The sequence below is a fragment of the Leishmania donovani genome, chromosome 24, assembly GCF_000227135.1.
Source record: "Leishmania donovani BPK282A1 complete genome, chromosome 24".
Taxonomy (NCBI): domain Eukaryota; phylum Euglenozoa; class Kinetoplastea; order Trypanosomatida; family Trypanosomatidae; genus Leishmania; species Leishmania donovani.
Genome location: NC_018251.1, coordinates 299,387 through 320,955, shown reverse-complemented (window position 1 = coordinate 320,955; position 21,569 = coordinate 299,387). Strand labels below are relative to the sequence as shown.

Genomic DNA, 21,569 nt, shown 5'->3' with positions numbered 1-21,569 from the left:
GGCTACACGTGTTGGTCTCTGGTTCACTTCTTCCGCCCTTCACGTCACATTGAATAAAGCGCGTGTGCCCTTGTCCATGCAGCCCCTCAGTACTTCACCACTACCTCCGCCGGCTGCATGGCACGATTGATGTTGTAGTCGTCATCGGCGTCGCTGGCTAATAGCTCGAACTGCACCCTCCGCGGAGACGCCGCGGCGCCGGGGCGACTTGGCAGCACAAAGATGCCGCTTGCACGGTTGCTGCGGTCAATCGAAACGCGACAGCGACCGCATGTTGCCACGCGCAAGAAAACGTTCAGGATGCTGCACCAGAAGCGGTAGTTGGGCAGCACCTCTGGGCAGTGGTGCAGACCGCTGTGGTAGCGGACGGCGATGCCAATGGCTAAGTAGAGCGTGCTGAGGCACCCCATCACGATCAACGCAATCAACCACCCGTTCATCCTTCTGCTGTGGGAGGTGACGCTGCAGCTACGAAGGCGGTGTGTGTGCGTAGTGGGGGGAGAGAGAGGCGGTGGGTGGAAACGGGCGTTCTCTAATGACGATGATGTACAGGTCCACGGGAGGGAGCCCACGACTTTTTGTACGGTAATGTTGGTGCAGGGACGATGAGTTCTGCGCGCGCGTGTGTGCTGCTGGCTCAGATGTGGCAGTGCCCGAGCGAGCGAGGAAGGAGAGAGAGAGACATGAGTGGGCGCGTGTGTGTTGGAAGGTAGAGGGTTTCTGCCAGAAGGCGAAGGACAGCGGCCATCGAGACATTTCAAAAAGAGGGTGGAGATTGGGGCAGGTAAAAGGGAAGAGCTCTCCACTTCCTGGAGCTGAAGGCTCTCCGCAGCGAAGAGGGGGTGTCCAGGGGAGGAACACCCGTGGACGCGTGCTTTCCATGACCCTTTCATCAACACCACGCTATGACAGCTGCGTGCACCGACACGCCCACGGAGATTCACGCGCCTGTGTGTATGTGTGTGTGTGTGTGTGTGTGTGCGTGTGCGTGAAGCTTGTAGGCGAGAGGTGCTCTGTGGCGGGTACTTGACTAAGCGGCAGCGGCAAGGGCAATGAGGATGACGACCATGGCCGTGCATGTGCAGGGCCATGTACACACACATATATATATATGTGCGCGTGTATGCTGATATGATAAAATGAAAGCGGAAGGGAGAGGGCAGCACACGCTCGGGGAGCAACCGTTGGGGAGATAAGGGCCAGCAGATTTCTCCCACGACATACACTTCCCTCCCACACACGCAACACGCTCACGCTGCGCGCATTGCACCGGCGGCGCTTCAGTGTCGCCGCACCCGAGCGGACACACAAACGAAGGGGGAGAGGAGAGACAAGGCACACGGGATGTGGGGCTGAACCAGGAAGGAATAGTTGCCAAGAGCAAGTCGTCGACACGCACACAAGCGCCCGAACTATTCTCGCCTGCGGAGAGAGGTGCACGAGGAGAGGCAAGCGCGAGCTGTTAGCGTGACGCGCGCGCGTGCTCTTGGCTAGAAGACTGCACAGAAGCGGAAAACAAACAAACGAAAAGGGCAACAGCGACACGAATACAGGAGATGCCGCATCATCAGCCGTGTGCGCACTGCGTGCCATCTCCCCTTGGCGCGATGGAGCACCTCACCCCAGTATCTTCATTTTATGCATGAACATTTGCAGGCGGACGAAGGTGCCGAGTATCATGAGGACGCCGAGGCCTAAGAAGATGTAGACAGGTATCCACGAGAGGCGCTCTGCCTCCATGAGCGAGTAGCGGATGTCCTCATCGGCGCGGGTGAGGGAGACGAAGCACATGCGCATGGAGGCAAATGTTTCGTAGATGTACTGCATCTGCTGCATAGATCCGCTACCCTTGCCGGCACCAAGCGTGATTGGGCTGCTCGTGCTGTAGCTCTGCTTCTTCATGCGCGTCAGCTCGGCATCCTCGGCATCAACGATGTCGAGCGTCACATTCGTGGAGACCGCCGCTTTCGCCGCCTTCTCGGACGTGTGAAAGCAAATGGAGATGAGGCTGTCTTTGCCCACAGAGACGATCTCCTTCGCGTCCGGCTTCGCGAGCTCGTGCTCCATCAGCACGCGGCCGCCGCGCGACGTGACTGCGACGGAGACAAAGGGTGTGAGGCTGCGCATCATGCGATACCGCAGCTCGTAGCGACCACCCTCCGGCTGCTCACTCGTGAAGCATTTCACCTTCCCCGGTACTACGCTGAACCTAAACGCCTGCGCGCCGGTGCTGCAGCCACCGGCGAGGATGTTCACAAGCACAAGCGCGATCAAGACGCACAGGCACGCCGGCCGAGGCATTTTCGATGATGGAGGCCGGCGGTGCGTGTGTAAGGAGATGAGGAAGTCAAGTGTGATAGTGGAAGATGGGTGGGTGTGTGGTGGTGGTGGGGGGGGGCGGGAGAAGAACGGCGCACCTTCTAAAGCGAGTGGGCAAGCAAGAGAGATGGGGGACTTGAGAGAGATGCGAGATGTGTGAGCACGTGGAGAAGCACATAGGGCCACCCCCCTCCGCCTCAGCTGCTGTCCGTGTGAGTAGGTGCTGTGACAGGAAGAGGAGCTTCACTGCATTCGTTGTCCCCCTCCCCCTCCCTCCCAAAGATTCTCGTCCTTCCGCTTTTCTTCCACGTCAGAGCGCTCTGCCGCACGACGAGCTGCGGCTCTGCTTTTCAACGCCTCCGCTGCCTGACGTGCAGCAACGCACAATCCGACCCTATTCAAGAGCGTCACCCTCACGTTTCTGTGCTGAGCCGCCCGCTTAGACAACCAGCTGTGTGTGTGTGTGTGTGCGTGCGCGTATGCCTTCTCTTCGCGTACATACTCTCACTCTCCCACACCCACACCCACCCACATACACACACACACACACAAAACATATATATATACCCACACAAGCGCAGACGAAGCGAGTCAGCATGCAAGCTAATGTTGACGGAGCCTACAACTGCGCCTGCTGTTGCATCACGCGCCGCGTCCAGCGGTCCGTCACCCGCTCCGTCGTCTCCTCATCCACCTCCTTGCCACACAGCTGGTCGAAGACGAAGTCGCTCTCATCTAGCACCGGCACCTCGCAGTAGATGACGCCGCACACATCGTGCAGGGCAGCCACGCTCGACTCCACATCCGCCTCGTCATTTCTTTCGCTGTACCCCTGACAGTGCGACTGCAGCTTGCGGACCGGCTTTTCACGCTGGCTGCCCTCGCTGTCGCTCAGGACGGTGGGGTCTGTCCCAGAGGACGCTGTCGTGGTCATGTGCCGGTGAAGTTGTTCCTGTAGAAAGTAGCCGTGAGCGAGGATGACTGCGTCCGCGTCTGCCGCGGCGTCGACCTCGCCGTGCTCTTCCCCTGGCAGGTACACCTCCAAGAGCGTGCGCGCTTGCACAGGAAGGCGTGCGTATCGCGTCACACGACGCCGCTCTGCATCGGGCCGGCTCCCGGGCCCGTCGCCAAGCCGTGGCGACTCATCGGTGCCGCTACGGTGGAGCAGCATTTCTTTGGCTTGCACGAGAGAGCCAAGCTCCACATCCGCCTCCGACTTTCCCAGTGCCCGTGCAACCCACCGACGCACGTCGCGTTTGCACGCCACGACATCTCTGGCTGTGTCGGCGAATCCGAGCACACAGCACGGCGTGCGACTGCCGAAAAGCGGTCCGAGCGCGTACTCCCGGATGATGCGCTCTCGCACACTCGGCACAGGACTGGACTGGAACGGAGACGCGGTCGCTCCTTCCGGCACCAGGTTCTCCGGGTATGGCCAGTAGTATGTGCGCCGGGCTGTGGAGAGTGAGAATGGCAAGGCAGAGACGGCGGGGGCGACGGTGTGCGTCGTTGTCACAGACACACCAGCCAAGCGGCGGCGCCGACGCCATCCAGCCGCGCCGGCTGCAGCAAAATGGTAAGCTCGTGATCCACAGTGAGAACCGCAAAGTGGCACCGCCGTGCTCGGAGCCAGGCGAGTCGGTGCAGCTCGCATGCTGAGGCTGGCCCCTACCGGTAATAGGCGAGTTGAGGCGATGCTTGTGTGTACGCGTGTCTCGCTGTGTGCTGGAGAAGCGTTACGAGTACGCTTGTTGGACGTTGTTTGCTTGAGAGAGGAGGGAGGGGAAGACACAAGAAAAGGGGCGGGGATGCGAACACATGCGGAGCGCTGCTGCTGCTGCTGCTGCTCCTGATGATGGTAGCGCCGGCATCCAGGTGCGCAGTCCTCTGCTGTCCTTCTTCGATGCTCGTCGCGTTCTTTCGCCTGCGTGCATTTGGCGTATTTTCTAACATGTACGCACAGGCACAGGCGCACACCGAGTGGAGACCCAACCGCAGACGGGCGGGGGGGTCCGGTGGTGAAATACGACCTGGCCAGAAGTGCTCGAGGTCATTGTACCTCCCCTGCTACTCGCCCCTCATGCATGCGTCCGTGGCGTGCTTCCGCTGCACAGCGGCGAAGAAATGAGGTGAGGCCGAGTAAAACTAGAAAGAAGGAAGAGGTGCTCGATAGCCGCTGATGCTCACGACTTGATTGATGATGCTGAGGGGACTTGGTTCAGGTATCGGCACACACATTTTTCTGCCTGGGCTCCTTCACGCACTCGCACTCGGTTTGGATGTCATCCGTCCATCCATCCTCATACTCGCCCTGCGTGTGTATGCGCTAGGGAGGATGCATAGACGTACGCAGTGACTGAGAGAGAGTCGGGGAGGGGGCGTGCCACACAGCGCACGCAGATACTTCATATAGCTAATAAAGAGAAGAGGCGGAGGGAGGGTGTGCTTCTGGGAGAAGAAGGGTAGGGATGATGGATGATGGCACGTGCGCCGGCTGGAGAAACACACACATACACACGCACGGGCAGACGCTCACACTAGCACACGGACATGAGAACACGGAGGCTGGACACGTCTCCCTTTCGTGCGCTGTGGCGTGCACTACGTGTGCGCAGTGGGTGTTTCGTCTCGCAGGCCGAACACCGTCGCCATGCCGCTCCTTTCACAGCGCCCACACCAGCCCCTGATCGCCTATCAACGAAGAGGAAGGACAAGCCCTCCACAGGTACATGAGAGAGAAGAGAGATGGGAAGCAGAGGAGGGGTGGTGGTGGTGGTGGTCTGGCAGAAAGGAGGAATGGCGTGCGCGCCCATATATAGAGAGCTGGCCTTGCATGCACGGAAGCTGTGCGATGCGAGATGCAACATGAACAGACTGTCCCGTTATCCCCCTTCGGGCACCCCGCTTCTGCCTCTCCTACGTCACCCCTTCCCCTCCCCCTCCTCCCAACCAGTCCCAGTGCATCGCTCACGAATCACTTCTCGCAGCATCCGCACGCGCTTATCGGGTCGCATCGATGATGTCTCGGAACTCCGGCTTGAGGGACGCGCCACCGACCAGGAAGCCGTTAATATCAGGCTTCATGTAGAGCGTCTTGGCATTGCCGGCGCTGACGGAGCCACCGTACAGGATGCGGAGCCTCGCGGCGACGTCGGCGCCGATCTTCTCGCTCACCCACTTGCGCAACAGGGCGTGCACCTCCTGCGCCTGCTCGGGCGTGGCGACCTTGCCGGTGCCGATGGCCCACACCGGCTCGTAGGCGAGCACAATCTGGTCCCACGCCTCCTTCGGCAGCTTCGTGGCGATCGCTGACGTCTGGCTCAGCACCACCTTCGCTGTCTGGTTCGCTTCACGCTGCTGCAGCGTCTCTCCAATGCAAGCAATCACCATGAAGCCCTGCTTGCACGCATCCGCAACTTTTTGCGCTACAATCTCGTCCGTCTCGCCGTAGTAGGTGCGGCGCTCCGAGTGACCAAGAATGACCCAGTTGATGCCCAGGTCCTTCAGGATCGGCATCGACACTTCACCGGTGAAGGCGCCGCTCTTGGCGATCGCGTTCTCGGCGCTGACGGCGTATTTGGGGTTGCGGAGCTTCGCCTGAACCAATGGGATGTGCACAAAGGTCGGTGCCACGACGCACTGCACGTCATGGGAGATGTTGTGTTCGTTGAGCACCTGCACCAGCTTCTCGATGGAGGCGGTGGTGCCGTTGCACTTCCAGTTCGCAGCAGCGATCGGCTGCGGCTTGGAGGACATGCTGGTGATGTTTTGAAAGGAAATGATGTAAAGGTTTGGCTGTGTAAAAGAAGGAGATGCAAGCACAGAACGTGAAGAAAGGTTGTATGGAGGGCACAGATGAGGCAGCGGATGATGCGATGGCGAGGCGGTAGTTGGTAATCCTACATTGTATGACGTGTGTGTTGTGTGTTTAGAGCAAGGCGGAAAAGGGAGGGAATGGGTGAGAGAGCTGAATTCGTGAAGAAGGCGCTTCGAGTTGCTGCGCGCTCGAGGTGTGCGCACACGTATGCGCCATGTGTGCAAGAGCGTGGGAGAGTCAGGCGGCTGCGCACTCGCTGTGGAAGTGGTGGCGGGAGAAGAAGAGATGCACAACAGCAAACCAAACGTGCGGCTCACGGCCATCTGGAGGGGGGGGATAAATCTAAAAAAATTGAGTTTCCACCAGCGATGGCGGCGACGGGCAGCGTGGCGTCCACTCTTCCTGTCTCAGCCGTCCTTTGCATGCACCCGCGCGCGCCGAGGAAAGCCGCCTCTTGTTGTTCGCTTCGCCCTACTTGCTCATCGCCGGCAACACGTTTTCCCATATTGCGGTGGGTGCATCGTCGTGCGTGTGCGTGCGTGCGCGTGTGCCTGTGCTTCAGGTCACGCACATCGAGGAGACCCAAAGATGAACGAATAGACAAAGAGAGACTGCGCCGTAGATGCGTGCACGAATCACACACGTACACAGGTACACACACAGGCATGGCGGCCACGGGGGGACGCTTGGATGTGCCATCACCAGTGAGCGGGTGGGTCGGCGTCTTCGCGTATGCCTGTATGTGTGTGCGCGGTGGTGTGGTGGGGTGGAGTGGCCTGAAATGCCGTGCTATACATTGGGAAACAAAATATGACGCGCAGAGGAGGCGAAGGGCAGCGCCGAAAGGAGAGCGACATGTGAGGGCAACGAGCAGGCCGAGCTGACGAGTGCACCAGATAGGCGAAAGGCGCGGCGCTTAGGGGGTGGGGGCAGTGCGCGAGCGAAGGGCGCGGGACGAAAGATGAGGCGCAGAACCACCCCGTGCATGTCGCGCTCACTTCCTCTCCCACCCTCTCAGCTTTCGTCACCACGCAGCACACATACGCAAGCAACATTGCGAACCTCACGCCTTGGTTGGGTTCACGACAGTCTGCAGGTTGGCCGTCAGCGTCTCGTACGTGCGGCGGAAGAAGGCAACCTCCTCATCATGCTTTTTCTGCTCATCCCGATGCCGCTGCGACTCATCCTGCTCGATTCGCGCGCACTCCTCTACCAACTCTTCAACCTGCCGCTGCAGGTCTGCCTTTTCCCGCTCCAGCGCTCGTACGCGCGCCTCCAGCTCGACGTGCTCCTGCTCTGCGTGCAGTGCCTTACGCATACCGAAGGCGATGCTGCTCTCGTAGAGAGAGCGATAGGCATCCAGCGTCATGCGAATCTCATCCCGCACGCGCAGGAGCAGAAGCCCCCGCTCGGCGCAGCTGATAGTGACTTGCCGAATAAGCTCATCGAACACCTGACCGTAGAGCTCTTCGCGAATCGGGCACACACCCGTCTCGCGCGCCTGGCGGTCTGCCAGCAAAGTGTCCAGCTGCTCCTGTAGCCGGATCACATCGAGCCGGGTGGCGGGGGTGCTGGAGGGGTACTGCACCCACCGCTGCCCGCCCTTCTCGAACTCGCGGGGGGGCAGAATGCTGAAGAGGACGTCCTCGGACTGTGGCTGCGGCTTGCCATTGTTCGCCACCGGCCGCTTCGAGGCGAGGGACTTCTTGTGCAGCGCCTCAGAGAGCAGCACCGGCGTCTCGTACTTGACGAGCGACGACGGGGCAGCTGCAGTCATGCCTCTAAGAGTGTGCGTGAAGTTTGTGTATGTGCGCAGTGTGTGGGGTAGGGGGGGGGGGCACAACAACGAAAGGAAACGAAAGGTACGCGGTACTTTATGGTCGATCTCCACACTGAGTTCCTCGTCGGTTCTCAGTTGGTGATACATTACCGATCACATGCACCGGCATGCAGACACAAGGGAAAAGCGAGCGAGAGAAGCACGTGTTGTGAAAAAATGATGAGCAGTGCGGCGGAGGTGGCGGAAGGGTGGAGGTGGGGCTGATCGTGCAAGGAGCCGTGCCACGACGCACGTGAAGTACAGACTACGGCGAAGACCGCGTCACATCACGCGGCTGTGAAAGGCGTAATAGAGAGCTGCAGAGAGAGGGTACACACACATACAAGATGGAGCACTCGACCGTCGTGGATCCTCTACACCTGTGGCCTTCTCCTCCATCTGCGCGTGTGCTGTGCGTTCCTGCGGCCGCGATGTTTTTCGGCATTTCCTCTTTTCTCTGCTTTACTTAAGAGCGTGACTGTGTGCAGAAAGTGCGCGTCGCACTCACGATTACCTCACCACAACACACCACAACCGACTCTTTCCCCGGTCTCTCCCCGCCTCGTCGCCGCACCACCACGCACGGCTCTCATGCCGGACGTGAGGATGCCTCGGACGAGGTGAGATGGCGCACAACGAAAGGGATAAGAGCCCGCAAAAGCTGCGCAGGCAGGGTGCGCATCACAGGCGAAGTTAATATTGTGCGAGAGGGGGGGGGTGAGGGCAGCATGCACACGCAGCGATCCAGCAAGGCCATCAACGAGCAACAGGTGCCGGCAGGCACCGGAAGGGGAGGGGGCACCACACACACACACAAACACAAACACGCATCCTTTTCCTCGCTTTTTCTTTTGCAGTTCACCTTTCTCAAAGACGCACAGAGCTAAGACATCAACGAGAGAGAGAGAGCACGGGCCCACGCACGCCCCCGCGACCCGTTCGCGTGAGCATACGCATCACCCGTATCATGGATAGGATGGCTACTCCCTCGCCTCGTCAGCATCACTAGCCATTCCAAACATGCACAGAGAGGCGCACAAAGTCTTTCCTCACAAGATCACGACTTGCCGTTTGCGATGTGTGCGTGTGTGTGAGGGTGGCGGGGGAGACCGAAGTAACTCGCGTGATTGCCCAGCCATCTTCAAGGAGTGCCGGTATCGCGGAGGATGCACAGCAAGGGAGGACCGCGCAAACAAACGAAAAAAAAAAACAGCCGACCGACCGTGCCACAGCAAAGATATGGAAGGGGAAGATGTAGAGACACGCACTGCCCACCACCACTGCCGTGTGCCCTCCCTCCAACGTTGCGCAGGGTGTGCAGGCTCTCTCCTCTGCGGCTTCTCAGTAGGGCCCGCTGATCTTGTGCTTCCCCTGCTTCTCCACATCGTGGTAGTCCCAGCGAGTCGGCTTTCGGAAGTCGCGCCGACCAGGGAAGATCTCCGGCATCGGACCTGCGTACACCATGTCGTACGAGGGATGCTGGCCGCGGGCGTACTGCTTGTACTTGCGCTCCCACGGCTCCGGGAAGGCGGGCGGCTTCATCGGGTTCTTCAAGTCACGCCACTCGGCCGTGTAGCCGCGCATGTGCTCGCCCTCCATCGGCGGTGCGTAGTAGCCCGGTCCCTTCACCGGTGACCCCGGGCCGCCTGGCGCACGCCACTGGCCAATGTCGCCGTATTCATCCGGGTATCCAGCATCGCGGTCGGGGAAGGGCAACGCGTGAGTGACATAGTCGATCCACGGGTTTGGCAACTCGTTCACGACATCGCGGGCGTGTCGCTTTTCCTCCACGTCGCGGAACTGGAAGACGGCGAGCTCGCGGAAGGTGCGCGTCTGCACGTGAATGATGTCGTAGTCATCCTCGATCAACCGCTTCAGCCGCTCCGATGCGATGACGTTGTACCGTGCCGTCCATACGAGGGCTCTCTTCGTCAGCTCCGCCCAAAGGTCGACGCTGTCGCGGCGGCGGTACTCCGCGTAGAGCGCCTCGAGGAAGCGGCTGTCCCACTTGAACTGCCGCAGCACGTTCTCGACAAAGTACGTGTTCGCCTTCATTGTGCCGCAGCCAACCAGTGTGCGCACCACCTGCAGGTGCATCTCCGCCGACCACGCCACGTGCTGGTTCGCCGAAATTTCTTTTAGCGTGGCACTCAGTCCCTTCATCGTCTCGGTTGGTCGGAAGCCCGGCGCGTACGTGTACTGCCGCGTCTTGGGGTTGTAGTGGTAGGCGCTCTCGTCCGCGTAGGCTGCGAGGATCTGGAAGTAGTTCGGCGCCGTCAGCGACTCGCGCAGACCGTCTGCGTTGAGCGTCGCCTTTTTGGTCAGGAATTGATTAGCGTACTCCAGCAGCGCGCGGCCAGACTGTTTGCCGACGACACGCCGGACGCACAGCAGCGTGGACAGCAGAGGGGACGTGCCAAGGCTGCCGAGCTTGCTTTCGAGGCGCTCCATCATCCGCTGCACCAGGCCGTCGCAGAATGCCAGCGTCTCCTGCGCCGTCTCCGTCTGCTCGAAGAAGGCTGGTGCAACCGTCTGGGCGTCCGTTGCCTCTGGAAACATGGCCATGTGCCGCTGCAGCACCACCGCCACGGCCTCCTTTACTGCGTGAACCAAGAACTGCGGGTTGCTGAAGAAGCGGCTCTGCATCTCACCCTCCATCGTCCGCGACGGGCCGAGAGCCATGGCGCGGCCGTTGTTGTCCATGCGCCAGGGCGAGTGGTGGAGAGACTTCTGGTGCTCATAAGGGGACCAGCGCGGACGGCGCACCAGATGCGGGTTGGGCGGCTCCGGCACCGGCGTCGGCGTGGTCAGCATGGCTGCCTCGAGCTTGCCAAAGAAGTGCTCGAACATGCTCATGTCGTCGCTGGCCAGCATCACCTTGGCCATGCGCAGGTACACCTCGCGCGTGCGGTTGAAGCGGTTCAGGTCCGGGACATCCAGGTTCGGATCGTGGTCAAAATGCTTCTTCCACTTGGGCAGGTACAGCAGCTCCTCGCGAGTAAGGGAGAACGGGGTGCGGGTGATAGGCTTCGGATCGACCTCGCCCGCCTGCAAGAAGCGCAGCTCCGTGCAGTAGCGATTCCACGCCTCCACGGCCCACGTCTTCTCGCCCGCCTCGACGCAGACGTCCAGGTAGGCGCAGATTGTGGCAGTGTCGGGCCATGTCTGCTGGCGCTCCATGATTTTCCACACGTCGCGAGCCATGTCCAGCTCGCCCGAATCCTGAAGCGTCCGCATGGCGGCAATGTAATGCACGTGCTGCGGGTTGAAGTTGTCGACGATCATGCGCAGCAGCCAGTGCAGCGCCTCTTGCGGAACGGCGTCTTTCGACTTGGAGCCGCGGATGTTGCCTAGGAAGCGCAGGAAGTGCTTCTTGTACTCGCTAGGGAAGCGATTGATCATGAGGTAGCGCTGGTACTCGTAGCGGCCCTGCTCGCAGTATTTGACCGAGTACGTGTCCGCACCGCGAAACCACGGTGCCGTACCCTTGTTACGCTTCGGCATATACATGGAGTAGAGAATATTCTTGGTCTGGTTCGACTGGTCGCTGTTACCGAGATCGTCGTGGGTGAGCAGCGGCCACGCGTGCTGGTACTGGTTGTTGGCGTAAAAGTTATCCACTTGGCGGTAACCGAGGGTCTTCTGGGACGGCATGCCCATGCGCTTCAGCTGCTGAAAGCCGCTGCCGGCCCTCAGAATCTTCAGCGACGGGTCGCGCATGATGAAGGCACGCGCCTTGCCCGTGCGGTGGTGCCGCACCACCGTGTGGCGCATCATTGTGCTACTGTTTTTCCAATGAGTAAGCTACACACCTTTCGTTTTCCCTTTTCGGCTCCCTAATGGCGGTGTGTGTGTGTGCGCGCGCGACAGAGAGAGATGGCGAGGAGGAGGAGGAGGGGGGAGTTCAGAGATGCAAGGGTGCGCGTACCACATGCTGTGCAGCGTCACGGCAGAACTTGTGAGCCGCCGCTTGCCAACGTGCGGCTCATCTGATGTTTCCTGCACGATCAGTGATTCCACTAAAGGAGAAGCCCACGGGTGACGGACGGTAGACGCGAGAGTGAGGGTACGTGGTGGTGATGGGGGGAGGGGAGGCACTCCACGGCAGAGGAAGAAGAGCTCAGCGGTGAAGGGTGCGACTTCGCGAAGAGACATATTCTGCATTCGCTTTCCAGCCTGTGCCCGCTTCGGTTGCCATCGAAGGAGTGCGGGCCAAACACCACGCCGACCCCTCCCCTGCAGCACCGGCCCCGTCACAAGGGTCCCCATCCGCGTGGCGCGAAGCAGCGCGGGGCACACGCTCGCTACACCAATGCGCCGACTCCGCTATGGGAGCAGCGCCTCTGCAATCAAATCCTACTCACCACCCACCTGCTCTGCAGGTCGCCTCACAGCAGCGCCCATCAGGCAGGTTGCCACACCTTGGTGCATCCCCTGCAGGGGTGGGTCCAGGGTCCTCTCCACCCGCAGGGCAGCGTGAGGGCTGGGTGAGATGCGCTCAAGTTGCGCTGACACTTCGCCCATCACCTGCATGGCACAAGCGTGCGCACTGCCGCAGGTCGCTCCGGCGCAACGCTATTCATTAACCCGACCGCAGACATCAGCAGCCGTAAATCGCTCTGACCTCCCTGCGCCGTAGGTGCCTTGCCTTGCCACCACCAGAGATGGCTCGGCATTGGCAGGAGATAAGGAGGGGCTGCTTGGCTTCCTCCCACACAGAGAGAGTGTGTGGTTGGTGCTGGACCTTGTGACACCGCGCACTGTGTGGGCGGTTGGCCCACCCTACCCCGCCCTGCCATCGATGGCACAGAAAAGAGGACGGGAGCAGGGAGCCGACCGGACGGTTGAGTGCACAGCGGAGCCGGCGTGACACGAGAAGGCAATACAAGAAGGGCTGAAGGAACGAAGGGGGGGGGAGGGGCGGCGGCGACCGTAGCTCACGGCGTTTCACGTGACACTGGAGAGCGCAGGATGGGGCATGAAGGCGTGGGGAGAGCGCCGCGGCAGTTGGAGGTGCGACGATGACTCCCTCATTCAATACAGAACTTCAAGCGCCGATGCGTCGCGCTTTCTTTTTTACTTGCTCGGCACCGCCTACCCAGACTGCATCGCCGCTTGTGCTGCTCGCACTGCCCTCCCCGACGCGTAGGACTCCTCGAGCAGCCGCACCATTTGGAGCGTTACCCGCATCTGCCACCCAGGTTGGGAGAGAAGGGTAGAGTTGCTCATCTCCTTCTCTACCGACCGACACCACTCGTACAAGAGAGGCTTCATGGCGCTCTGCAGGGTGGCAGAGCAAGATGTGGCGGAGCTGCCAGAGCCGCCAAAGATCAGTCTGGCGCCGGGGCCAGCTGCGCTTGTGTGCATGCCGGCGGCACCGCCACGACCGCGCAGATGGTGCGGTTGCGAAGAGGCAGTCGGCAAAGACAGCGGCGGCGGCTGGGACGAGCGCCAAAACGTCGCCGACGCCACGGGCGACTTGGTGGATGGTGGTGCGGCGGCGTCACAAAACAGGTGCGGGTCAGTGGTGAGGAGGGCACTGCGGAAGGCTGCCTCCGTCGCGCGCAGCTGCGTGAAGGCATCGCCAGAGTGAAGGGGGAGACACAGGTGCTGCGTTGGAGCACGCGGCGAAGCATCCTCAGCGCTGCCATCCGTGGTGCCAAGGCTGATGGGGTGGTAGAGGCCGGCGCCGAGGTAGGAGCCTGCCAGCGCTTGCAGGAGTTGGAAGGAGTGGCTCACGGCTTCATCACCGCTGATGCCGTCGCCGCCGACGACGTAGTATGAAGGACTGCTCCACATGCGAGACGGCTGCAGCAGCACACCGTTTGCGTCTTGGCTGACCTGTGGCGTCAACATGCCGGCCGCCGGTCCGTCGCCATCGTGGGCAACAGCGTAGGTGGCGCCGAGCTTGGAGCTCTGCAAGGCGGTGTGCACCAGCGGCGTGGCGTTGAAGATCGGCTGCAGATACCACGGTACACGGTCTCTTCCGTCGAGCAGGACGGGGCTGCTGCTGCCTGCTGCACCGCTGCCATCATCGTCGCCGGTGACATCCACAGAGCTCTCCTTCCACTCTGCATCGACGCTGCCGGCGCACAGGTGAAGCACCGGCGGCGGTAGATAGGTGTCGATGAGCTGAAGCAGGATGCGGAACGGCAAGTAACGCACGACATCGACGCTCCACACATCAACAAGCTCGTGGCGTCGGCGCGGCTGAGGGCCACCATCACCTTGGCAGCCCGGCCCTCGCGCTGATGAAGTGTCCGGCGGCAACGACGACGACACACGTAGGCTTCGCCTAGCCGAGTCCGTTGCCGCTGCTGCGGCCGCCACGGTGCCGAGGGAAGGGGCCGGCGAGGGCTGCAACACGGAAGGGGCGCGACAGCTGCCACTTGGGTTCCGCACGGCACCCTGTTCGTGCGAGGAGAGCCGTGCCTTTGCCGACACTGCGTGTGCCCCGTCCCTCTCAGCGCAAGCATCGTGCATGTGCGATGTGGAGGTGGCGAGCGCCTCGCACATGCCGATGAAGTCGAGCGCTTCTTGCAGGTGCGGATGACGCCGAAGGGCATTGATCCGCGCCGCCTCGGGCACGTCAGCGCGCAGGTGCAGCGGAACAAGTCGCTGCATCTGCTGTTGCCAGTCCAGCTCGCTCGACCGCTGACTGCTAGAGGGGCGACACGGATTGGCACCATTGCCCCCAATTGGGGGCCACAGCGGCAGGTCGCAGTGGGGCGGAGCTCGGTTTCCGCCCAGGATACCGTATTTCATCTCTTCGAGGCTCACAAACACGCCGCCAATGACGACGCCGTAGGCGTGCATGAAGCAGGCGTAGCTCGTGTTGCACAAGGTGGGCAGCGGGAAGAGATCGATGGTGCGTGGTATCGGCGCGCGAAGAGCATCCTGGTGTTGGTGATGGCTGCTCTTCGCGGGTGAGTTCGTGTCAGCCGTTGCCGCTGCGGCGCCGTTACCCACCAGCTCCTTCACATTGGTCAGCCACGCCGCTACGTAGGCGGCATTGTACACGTTCACAAAGAAGCTGATGTAGTCGTGCATGGCGGCGTCCCTCGCAAGAACCTCGAGAGACATGTGCTGAAGCGCTGCCATGGCACTCTGCACGCTCTGTAGGCAGTCCACAGCGAGCCGGTGAAAACGTCGAACGACAGCGGCTGCTGTGGCAGCGCTGGAGCCGCTGCTGGCGCTGGCCACGGGGGAGGAGTCTACCACTCCCGTTGCACCAACGGCGCGGCCGCCGAAGAGAGCGACCGTAGTGCCAGAGCTGGCGCCGAGGGACTGCCGCACCCAGCCGTGCACGGTGCGAACGCGGAAAAACTCCTGCACCTGCGTCGCGGCACGCAGCCCGAGACTCGCCAGATTTTCGCTCAGCGTCAAGATGCCGGCGAGAGCGCTGCGACGAAGGGGCCGGTGCAGCCGCAGCATCGATGGGGCGAGATCGACTCCATAGATGGCGCTGGAGCCAGGCACCTCTTTCCCAGAGTTGGTCAGCGCTTCCGGTTGCTGCGGTCGCCAGACGTCATCGTGGCAGCGGCGCTCTACGTTCAGCGCGACGCGCGCAACGTCGCGCTTCACGCAGAAGAGTGCTGTCTCATCCGCTAGCATTTCGAGCGTCGCCTGGCCGCGGCGGCGCACTACAGGAATGAGAAAGTTGTTGTCGATTGCCCACCAGAGCAGGTGCCACGCAGCCGCTGCGATGTTCCTGCTCGCGATGCTGCTGTTTCCGGAAACCACGGACGCGCCGCTCGGCTCGTCCTCAGAAGGAATCACGAAGAGCGGACAGTGCGCCACAGACCAGCGGTAGAGATCCAAGGCAGAACAGCAGTGCCGCACCTTCAGCGTGGCCGGAATGTTTAGCGTTCGCGAGGCCGCGGCGGCCGTGGGGGATGAGGAGGCTTTGCCCACATTCGACGGCTCCTGCGGTGAGGAAGACGACAGCGACGTAGGCCTGCCCGAAAAGAGATTGTACAGGTACCATCCATCCCCGCGACCCCCAGCGCCATCCGCAGCGTTACCGCCCGAGGGTTGCAGGCTGGGGCTTTGCCCCTGCGGTGGCTGTTGCTGCAGCTGCCCGTGCTGCTGGGGCAGCACAAAGCTGTAGCGGACGCGGTACTCGCGGCGTCGGCGCTGTTGCCGCTGCTCATTCTTCCCATTCACCTCGTCGGGAGTGAGCAGCTCGGCAAAGAAGTCACGAAGCAGGCTGTGCAGCGTTGGTGGCGTCAGCGCGCAGCGGGCGAAGATGGGCTGCAGGAGACGGCACAGGAGCCACTGCCGACGCAGCGAGTCGGGGAGGGTCTCATGCTCGGGAAAGAGGCCCGGAAGGTAAGCAGATGCGGGCGCGCCAGAGTTGGGGCATTCCTCCAGTAAGGGGAGAAGCGCCTCTTCCACACGGCGGACAGGCGCGGCCCCCTCGTCCTGCGCAGCGTCGGCGTCGTGCGCCGATACAGCGAGGACGTTCACGCTTGCGCCATCGCGACTCTCACCCGTCGAGACTACGTGGCTCCAGGGAGCTGCCATAGAGGTGGCCGCGACTACTCCGTTGCCGCGCGCCATCACGACCGGCCCGATGCCCGTGCCGTTCACCGACGCCCCGCTCGCCGTGTTGTCGTGCGCCGCAAAGCGTAGAACGCTCGTGAGACGGCAGAGGAGAGCCACCGCCGCTTGCACGGGGCTGCCAGCGTGGACGTCCACATCCCACTGGTACGGCAGCGGCGTGGACGGCGTGGAAAAGCGCACGGGTGACGCCCGCCTAAGGAGGGCACCTCTGCCTCCGGGGTCTCGCCGTGGCGCCGTCGGCCTGGAGGCATGCTTGAAGGCAGCGGCGGCAGTACCGCGGACGAAGAGCGGACCTCGTTGACCGACTGGTGCGGCGAGTCGCTCATGCCAGTACTGCCTCGTCTCCGCGTCCACGCGTTGCTCTCGTTCCTCCGCGCCCTCTTCTGCCCTCGCAGGCGCACCAGCGAACAGAAGCTCCGCTCCTTCGAGTGGCGGCTGCACACGGCTGCTGCGCAGCACCTGCAGAACCTCCACCGGCAAGGGCTCGGGGTAGACGAGGCGCTGCACCACTCGTACCATGTCCTCTAGCCCCCACGTTGCCGGCGCACCAAACCAACCCACGAGCAGAGCCGCTATGAACTGACGGTCCGCGACTTCCTGCGTGGAGAGAGTCCACGGCCATCCTGGCAGTGATGAGGGCTGCGCCATCGAAGCAGGCGACGCGGAACTCTGCAGCGATTCCGCGGACACCCCGCGAGCCTCACCTGCCGCCCTGTCGACACCATCTACTATCCACAGCATCTCCCGGTACGCCAACCGTTCAAGGTCTGCATTCTGCAGCGCGAACGCGCTGTTCCGCACGATGCTTGGGAAGGCGTCGTGTGGATGAACCTCCTGCGGCGACCGCCAGGGCTGATGTCGCTCCATCAGCATCTGGCGCCGAGAGTGAGCGGTGACGACCGCGGCGGCAGGCGGGAAACAGCCAAGGAGCTGGCGCGCAACGGCTTGCCCGACGCTGTACGGCGGCTCTTGCTGCAAAACATCGCCGACGCTGTAAATCGCAGCACGCTTCTTACCCGATCGCACAAAGCCACCAGAGCACAACGCAGCAGCAGAGGCAGTCGATGTCCGGGTCGGCCGGCACTCTGAAGCGGCGACGCTTTCGACGGGCAACACGTGCATCGTCGTGCGGAGAAGAACCCACGGCTCAGCGAAGAGGTACGGCGGAGCGGCCAACAACGGTGCCGAGGGGGGCAGAGGCGCGAGCTCCGCCGATGCCACCGTTGCATATCCTGCACGGGACAGGGCACCTGCCTCCGCGCTGCCAGCGGCGGCCGCTGCACGCGCAGTCAACGACGTGGCACTGCTTACGAGAGACCACTGCATCGTGCGTGACGGCGCCGACGCGTCGCTAGCGGGGGTGCCCGCCGGGACTGAAGAGAAGAGTAAAGGCAGGGACGGTGCTGCAGCGGTATCGTCGTTCCCGTCGCCATGCGGCACCCCCCTACGTCTGTCGTGGTAGAGCTGCGTGGCAGCGTCGCGCCGCGCTGGGGCGAGGCAAGCTTGTCGCTCCACATTGGCAATGAAGAGCTTCCAACGTTCCTGCGCCTGCGTCTCGGCAGCTAGAAGGCGAAGCGCAAGCTCGTCTCCGCCGTAGGCGCCGGCCGACGCCACGGCCGCGCTCGTCAGCACACTGGCGCGGGAGCTTGTCGAGGAGGCGAGCGTCGATGCGGGAGAGGAGAAAGGCGCATCTGAGTGAGCCAAGGAGCTGCGCGGCGCCTTCGGGGTAGCAACTGCTCCTAAAGGCCACACGCTCGGGGCGTCTGCCATCTTGCTATTCCTCGTGGCGCCCCGCAGTGCACTGGCACCACATGCAGCACACCACTCGTCGAAGCGGCGTAGCGGCTGCACCCACCACGACGTCAGCAGACCGGCCAGAGGCAGCCGTGGGGCGCTGGAGACTTGCTCGTAGTAGTCGGCCTCTGCCTCTGCCTCCGCGGCCGCCACCGCCGCCCCAGAAGACGACGCCGACGAAGTTGCTTCGCTCCACCACCGCGAGGCCGTCTGACGGATTCCAGAGAAGAAGGATGCCGACGGTGTCACGGCATCCTCGCTTGCAAGCGGGCCGCGGCCCACGCCAGCCAACGCAGCCGCTACCGCTGGCGACGCAGACGTGATGGAGGCGCTCAGCGACGGCGCCGTGGATGATGGGGAGGTCTGGGCAAGTGAGAGCGGGGCCATTTGGCCAGGGCTGTGCATCTCTGCGTTGCAGGCGCGTGAGCCACGGCGGGGCTGCGGCTGCTTGCGGCCGAGCAGAAGGTTCATTGCCTCCTGCTTGTCACGATCACCCATGACGTTGTGGTAGAGGCGCTTCACCCCCATCAGCTGATCCCAACCTGCGCCGCGGTGCAGCACGCCAGCGCCGACCTGGGCGGAGCCGCCGTACTGGGTGGCTATGGCGTCGCCCATGGCCAGGTACATCTCAAGCAGCATCTCCGTTACCGCTGGAGAGTCACATACGTCCGCTGCGTGCCGCAGCAGGCCGAGCGCGGACAGCTGCTCTCCCAGAGCATGGAGGCCGTGGAAAAGCTGACCAAGGTTAGTGCGGTCGATGCAGTCGAGACAGTTGCTGCGGACCACACCGCGCTGCAGCTGAACAACCTCGGCATCTCCGCCGTCGCCGTTGATGCGTCTGCCGTGTGCTTCGGCGACCTCGCTGGTGTCACCCGTCATGAGCACGTCACTGCTATCGAGGAGAGAAGCACACTGTGCGTGCCGCTCAAGAGTGGCGGCCGGGCAGCATCGCCTGCTGACAAAGCAGCGGACTGCGCTGAAGTGCTGCTCTGCCACGGCCGTCATCGTGTTCCACGCGAGCTGGCTGAGACTGCGGAGGTCAGTAGACTCGTACTGGAGAACGTCAGCGCCGCAGACGCGTGGCTCGCTTGTGTTACCTCTCTCCGCACCGTCCCGGCAGGCGGTCGCAGCGTCCGTGGCGGCGGTCCAACGGTCCACAGCGGCGACCATGGCACGTACTGCCGCGCGGTACGCGTCGCCGAGCACGCTCTCCCGCGCGTTGCTCTCTCTGCGCTTGAGAAGGTCGTGCACCAAGATGGGTGCGCCGTACTGCTCCAGAAGGTGCTGAAAGTGAAGGCATGTCTCACTCCACTGTGAGTCGTGCGGGCCTATAACGATTGGCGGCTTCGGAAGCAGGCGCGACGCTGTCGGTGGGTGATACCACCGCACCGGCACCGACCCACGCAGCTGGACGTAGGAGGTGAGGGTGCCAGCCGTGAAGGCAGAGTTCCACGAAGACTCGTCGCTGATGATCTGCTCCACCTCAACGTGATTTGCAACGTGCCCGTCACTGTTGAGGCCGCGCCGGAGGTAGCGTACGCCGGCCGACGCCTTGCTGACACGCGCGATGAGCGTGATGAGAAGCGTGCGAAAGGCTGGCTGACGTACCACCACAGCGCGCTGCGTAATGTAGCCATGCACGAGGAAGACATACCACCGCGACAGCGCAGATGGGTACTGCGGCGCCGAATCCCGTTTTGCACGACCGGCGGGCGGGGCTGCCGGCGCGCCACCGCTGCCGACATCGGCCTCGGCTATGTCACTCATCTCGGCGTCGACGCTTTCCGCATTGCGATCGTTCCGCTGCCACGGCTCCAAAAGGTATTCGTTCCACACGTACTGCATCCGTGGCTGCAGCGGCTGACGATTTCGCGGGGAGGGCTCCACCCTGGCATCTGCCGCTGCGACGCGACCTGGGCGCCGCTCAAAGTGGTGCCGCCCTCCGTTGTCTGCGCAGGTGATCGGATGGGCCCCGTCGGTCGCCGCTGTCCCTGCCGCCAGCATGTTCCGCTGAAGGGTATTCGTGAGGTCGTAGCTGTGCGAGTAAAAGAAAGACGAGGCGCGCGAGAGGGAGGTGATGAACTGCTGCCGATACAGCTCCTCCAGGCTGCGGCGCTGAAAAATGTACGAGGTGGCGGACACCGAGGCGCCCGTACCAGAGGTGACGGCCTTGCGGCCGTAGCCAGCCCTGGCGGGGCGTGAGCGGAACGTAGAAGGCGCGAACGGCGAGCCTGCCGTTGTCTCTGGTGTAGAGATAAACGGGGAGTAGCCGGCCTTGAAGCCTCGAGCACCAACGCCGCCGCCTCGCCGAAGCTGCTGCAGCCGTTTTCGCGCCTGCGTCTCTGCGGCGGCCACCCATTCAGGATCCAGCTGCAGCGAGACCAGTTCCACGCTCACAGCCTCGAAGAGCCGGTGTACGCCAAGGTAGCCCGCCATGCGTCGCTCCGTCGCCAGTACCACGTAATAGCCGGCGGTGAAGCGCACCGCACCGAGGAAGGCGACTGCGGGGAGGATGCGCATGGTCGGGCCGTGCTCCCGTCGCAGAGCGTCGACGAGGGCACCGGCTTCTGTCGGGGAGTAGACAGCGTAGCTCGTGAAGTCGTGCAAGTCGTCAAGGCCAAACAGTTCGGCGTGGGAGGCGCTTGGGGGAGCAGCGGTGCCCGCTCCTGCCCGCCCTGCCTCCGACTCGGACACGGTGGCGTTCTGGTGTCCATCACTGCCGGTGGCCGCGGCGACGCTACTGTTGCTGATAGCGTTGTGGCACGGTGCTTGCTCAGCGCTGTGCTTGCGGCAGGAGAGAAGGTGGAAGTTCTTCTGTAGGCTGTCCGTGCCGAGCAGGTAGCAGTGGGTGGCCGTATCGTACACCGTGATGGAGTCAAGCGGGAGCTGCTGCAGCGCTGGCAACCGCGCACGAGGCAGCGAGAACGGTGACGCGGCTGCCGCCATGCGAGATGGCGGATAGCGAAGACGAGCGAAACCAAAGAGATCTTGAGGGCCTGTGCCAGGAGTGGAATCAGCGTCGCCTCTTCACGTCCTTCCTCGTGCTTGTGTGTGTGCTCGCGCCAAGGATGGCCATAGATACGACAGGCCGCGTCGCGTCTCCACTGTACGCAGGGCGGAGAGGTTCAAGTGCGTGTGCCCCTCTCCTCCGTTTCTGCTGTACCGTGGGCGCGTATGGGTTTGTGTGAAGGATGGCACACGCGGGGGTTTGACGAAAGACCCGCGTGCAGGCAAGTACGCTTCAGTACCACGGTG

The 21,569-nt window shown here is 62.5% G+C and overlaps 7 protein-coding genes across 8 annotated transcripts; all 7 read right to left on the bottom strand.

The window, feature by feature from the left end:
- Nucleotides 1–86: 86 nt before the first annotated feature.
- LDBPK_240900 (hypothetical predicted transmembrane protein) lies at nt 87–893 on the bottom strand (the record flags this gene model as incomplete). Its single annotated transcript, XM_003861133.1, has 1 exon — nt 87–893. The coding sequence occupies one exon, from the start codon at nt 891–893 to the stop codon at nt 87–89; it is 807 nt and encodes a 268-aa protein (XP_003861181.1).
- Nucleotides 894–1,617: 724 nt separating this feature from the next.
- Nucleotides 1,618–2,067, bottom strand: LDBPK_240890 (hypothetical protein, conserved; the record flags this gene model as incomplete). The annotated part of the gene is made up of 1 exon (XM_003861132.1): nt 1,618–2,067. One exon carries the CDS (start codon nt 2,065–2,067, stop codon nt 1,618–1,620), a length of 450 nt encoding a protein of 149 aa, XP_003861180.1.
- An 871-nt stretch (nt 2,068–2,938) lies between these two features.
- LDBPK_220690 lies at nt 2,939–3,973 on the bottom strand (the record flags this gene model as incomplete). 2 transcript variants are annotated; one of them, XM_024473464.1, is made up of 1 exon in its annotated part: nt 2,939–3,973. In XM_024473464.1, one exon carries the CDS (start codon nt 3,971–3,973, stop codon nt 2,939–2,941), a length of 1,035 nt encoding a protein of 344 aa, XP_024329235.1. Both variants share the same exon structure in this region, with proteins under 2 accessions (XP_024329235.1, XP_003861178.1).
- A 1,346-nt stretch (nt 3,974–5,319) lies between these two features.
- LDBPK_240870 (triosephosphate isomerase) lies at nt 5,320–6,075 on the bottom strand (the record flags this gene model as incomplete). The annotated part of the gene is made up of 1 exon (XM_003861129.1): nt 5,320–6,075. The coding sequence occupies one exon, from the start codon at nt 6,073–6,075 to the stop codon at nt 5,320–5,322; it is 756 nt and encodes a 251-aa protein (XP_003861177.1).
- A 1,124-nt stretch (nt 6,076–7,199) lies between these two features.
- Nucleotides 7,200–7,913, bottom strand: LDBPK_240860 (dynein arm light chain, putative; the record flags this gene model as incomplete). The annotated part of the gene is made up of 1 exon (XM_003861128.1): nt 7,200–7,913. One exon carries the CDS (start codon nt 7,911–7,913, stop codon nt 7,200–7,202), a length of 714 nt encoding a protein of 237 aa, XP_003861176.1.
- A 1,383-nt stretch (nt 7,914–9,296) lies between these two features.
- Nucleotides 9,297–11,732, bottom strand: LDBPK_240850 (hypothetical protein, conserved; the record flags this gene model as incomplete). Its single annotated transcript, XM_003861127.1, has 1 exon — nt 9,297–11,732. The coding sequence occupies one exon, from the start codon at nt 11,730–11,732 to the stop codon at nt 9,297–9,299; it is 2,436 nt and encodes an 811-aa protein (XP_003861175.1).
- Nucleotides 11,733–13,049: 1,317 nt separating this feature from the next.
- LDBPK_240840 (inositol polyphosphate phosphatase, putative) lies at nt 13,050–21,260 on the bottom strand (the record flags this gene model as incomplete). The annotated part of the gene is made up of 1 exon (XM_003861126.1): nt 13,050–21,260. The coding sequence occupies one exon, from the start codon at nt 21,258–21,260 to the stop codon at nt 13,050–13,052; it is 8,211 nt and encodes a 2,736-aa protein (XP_003861174.1).
- Nucleotides 21,261–21,569: the final 309 nt, after the last annotated feature.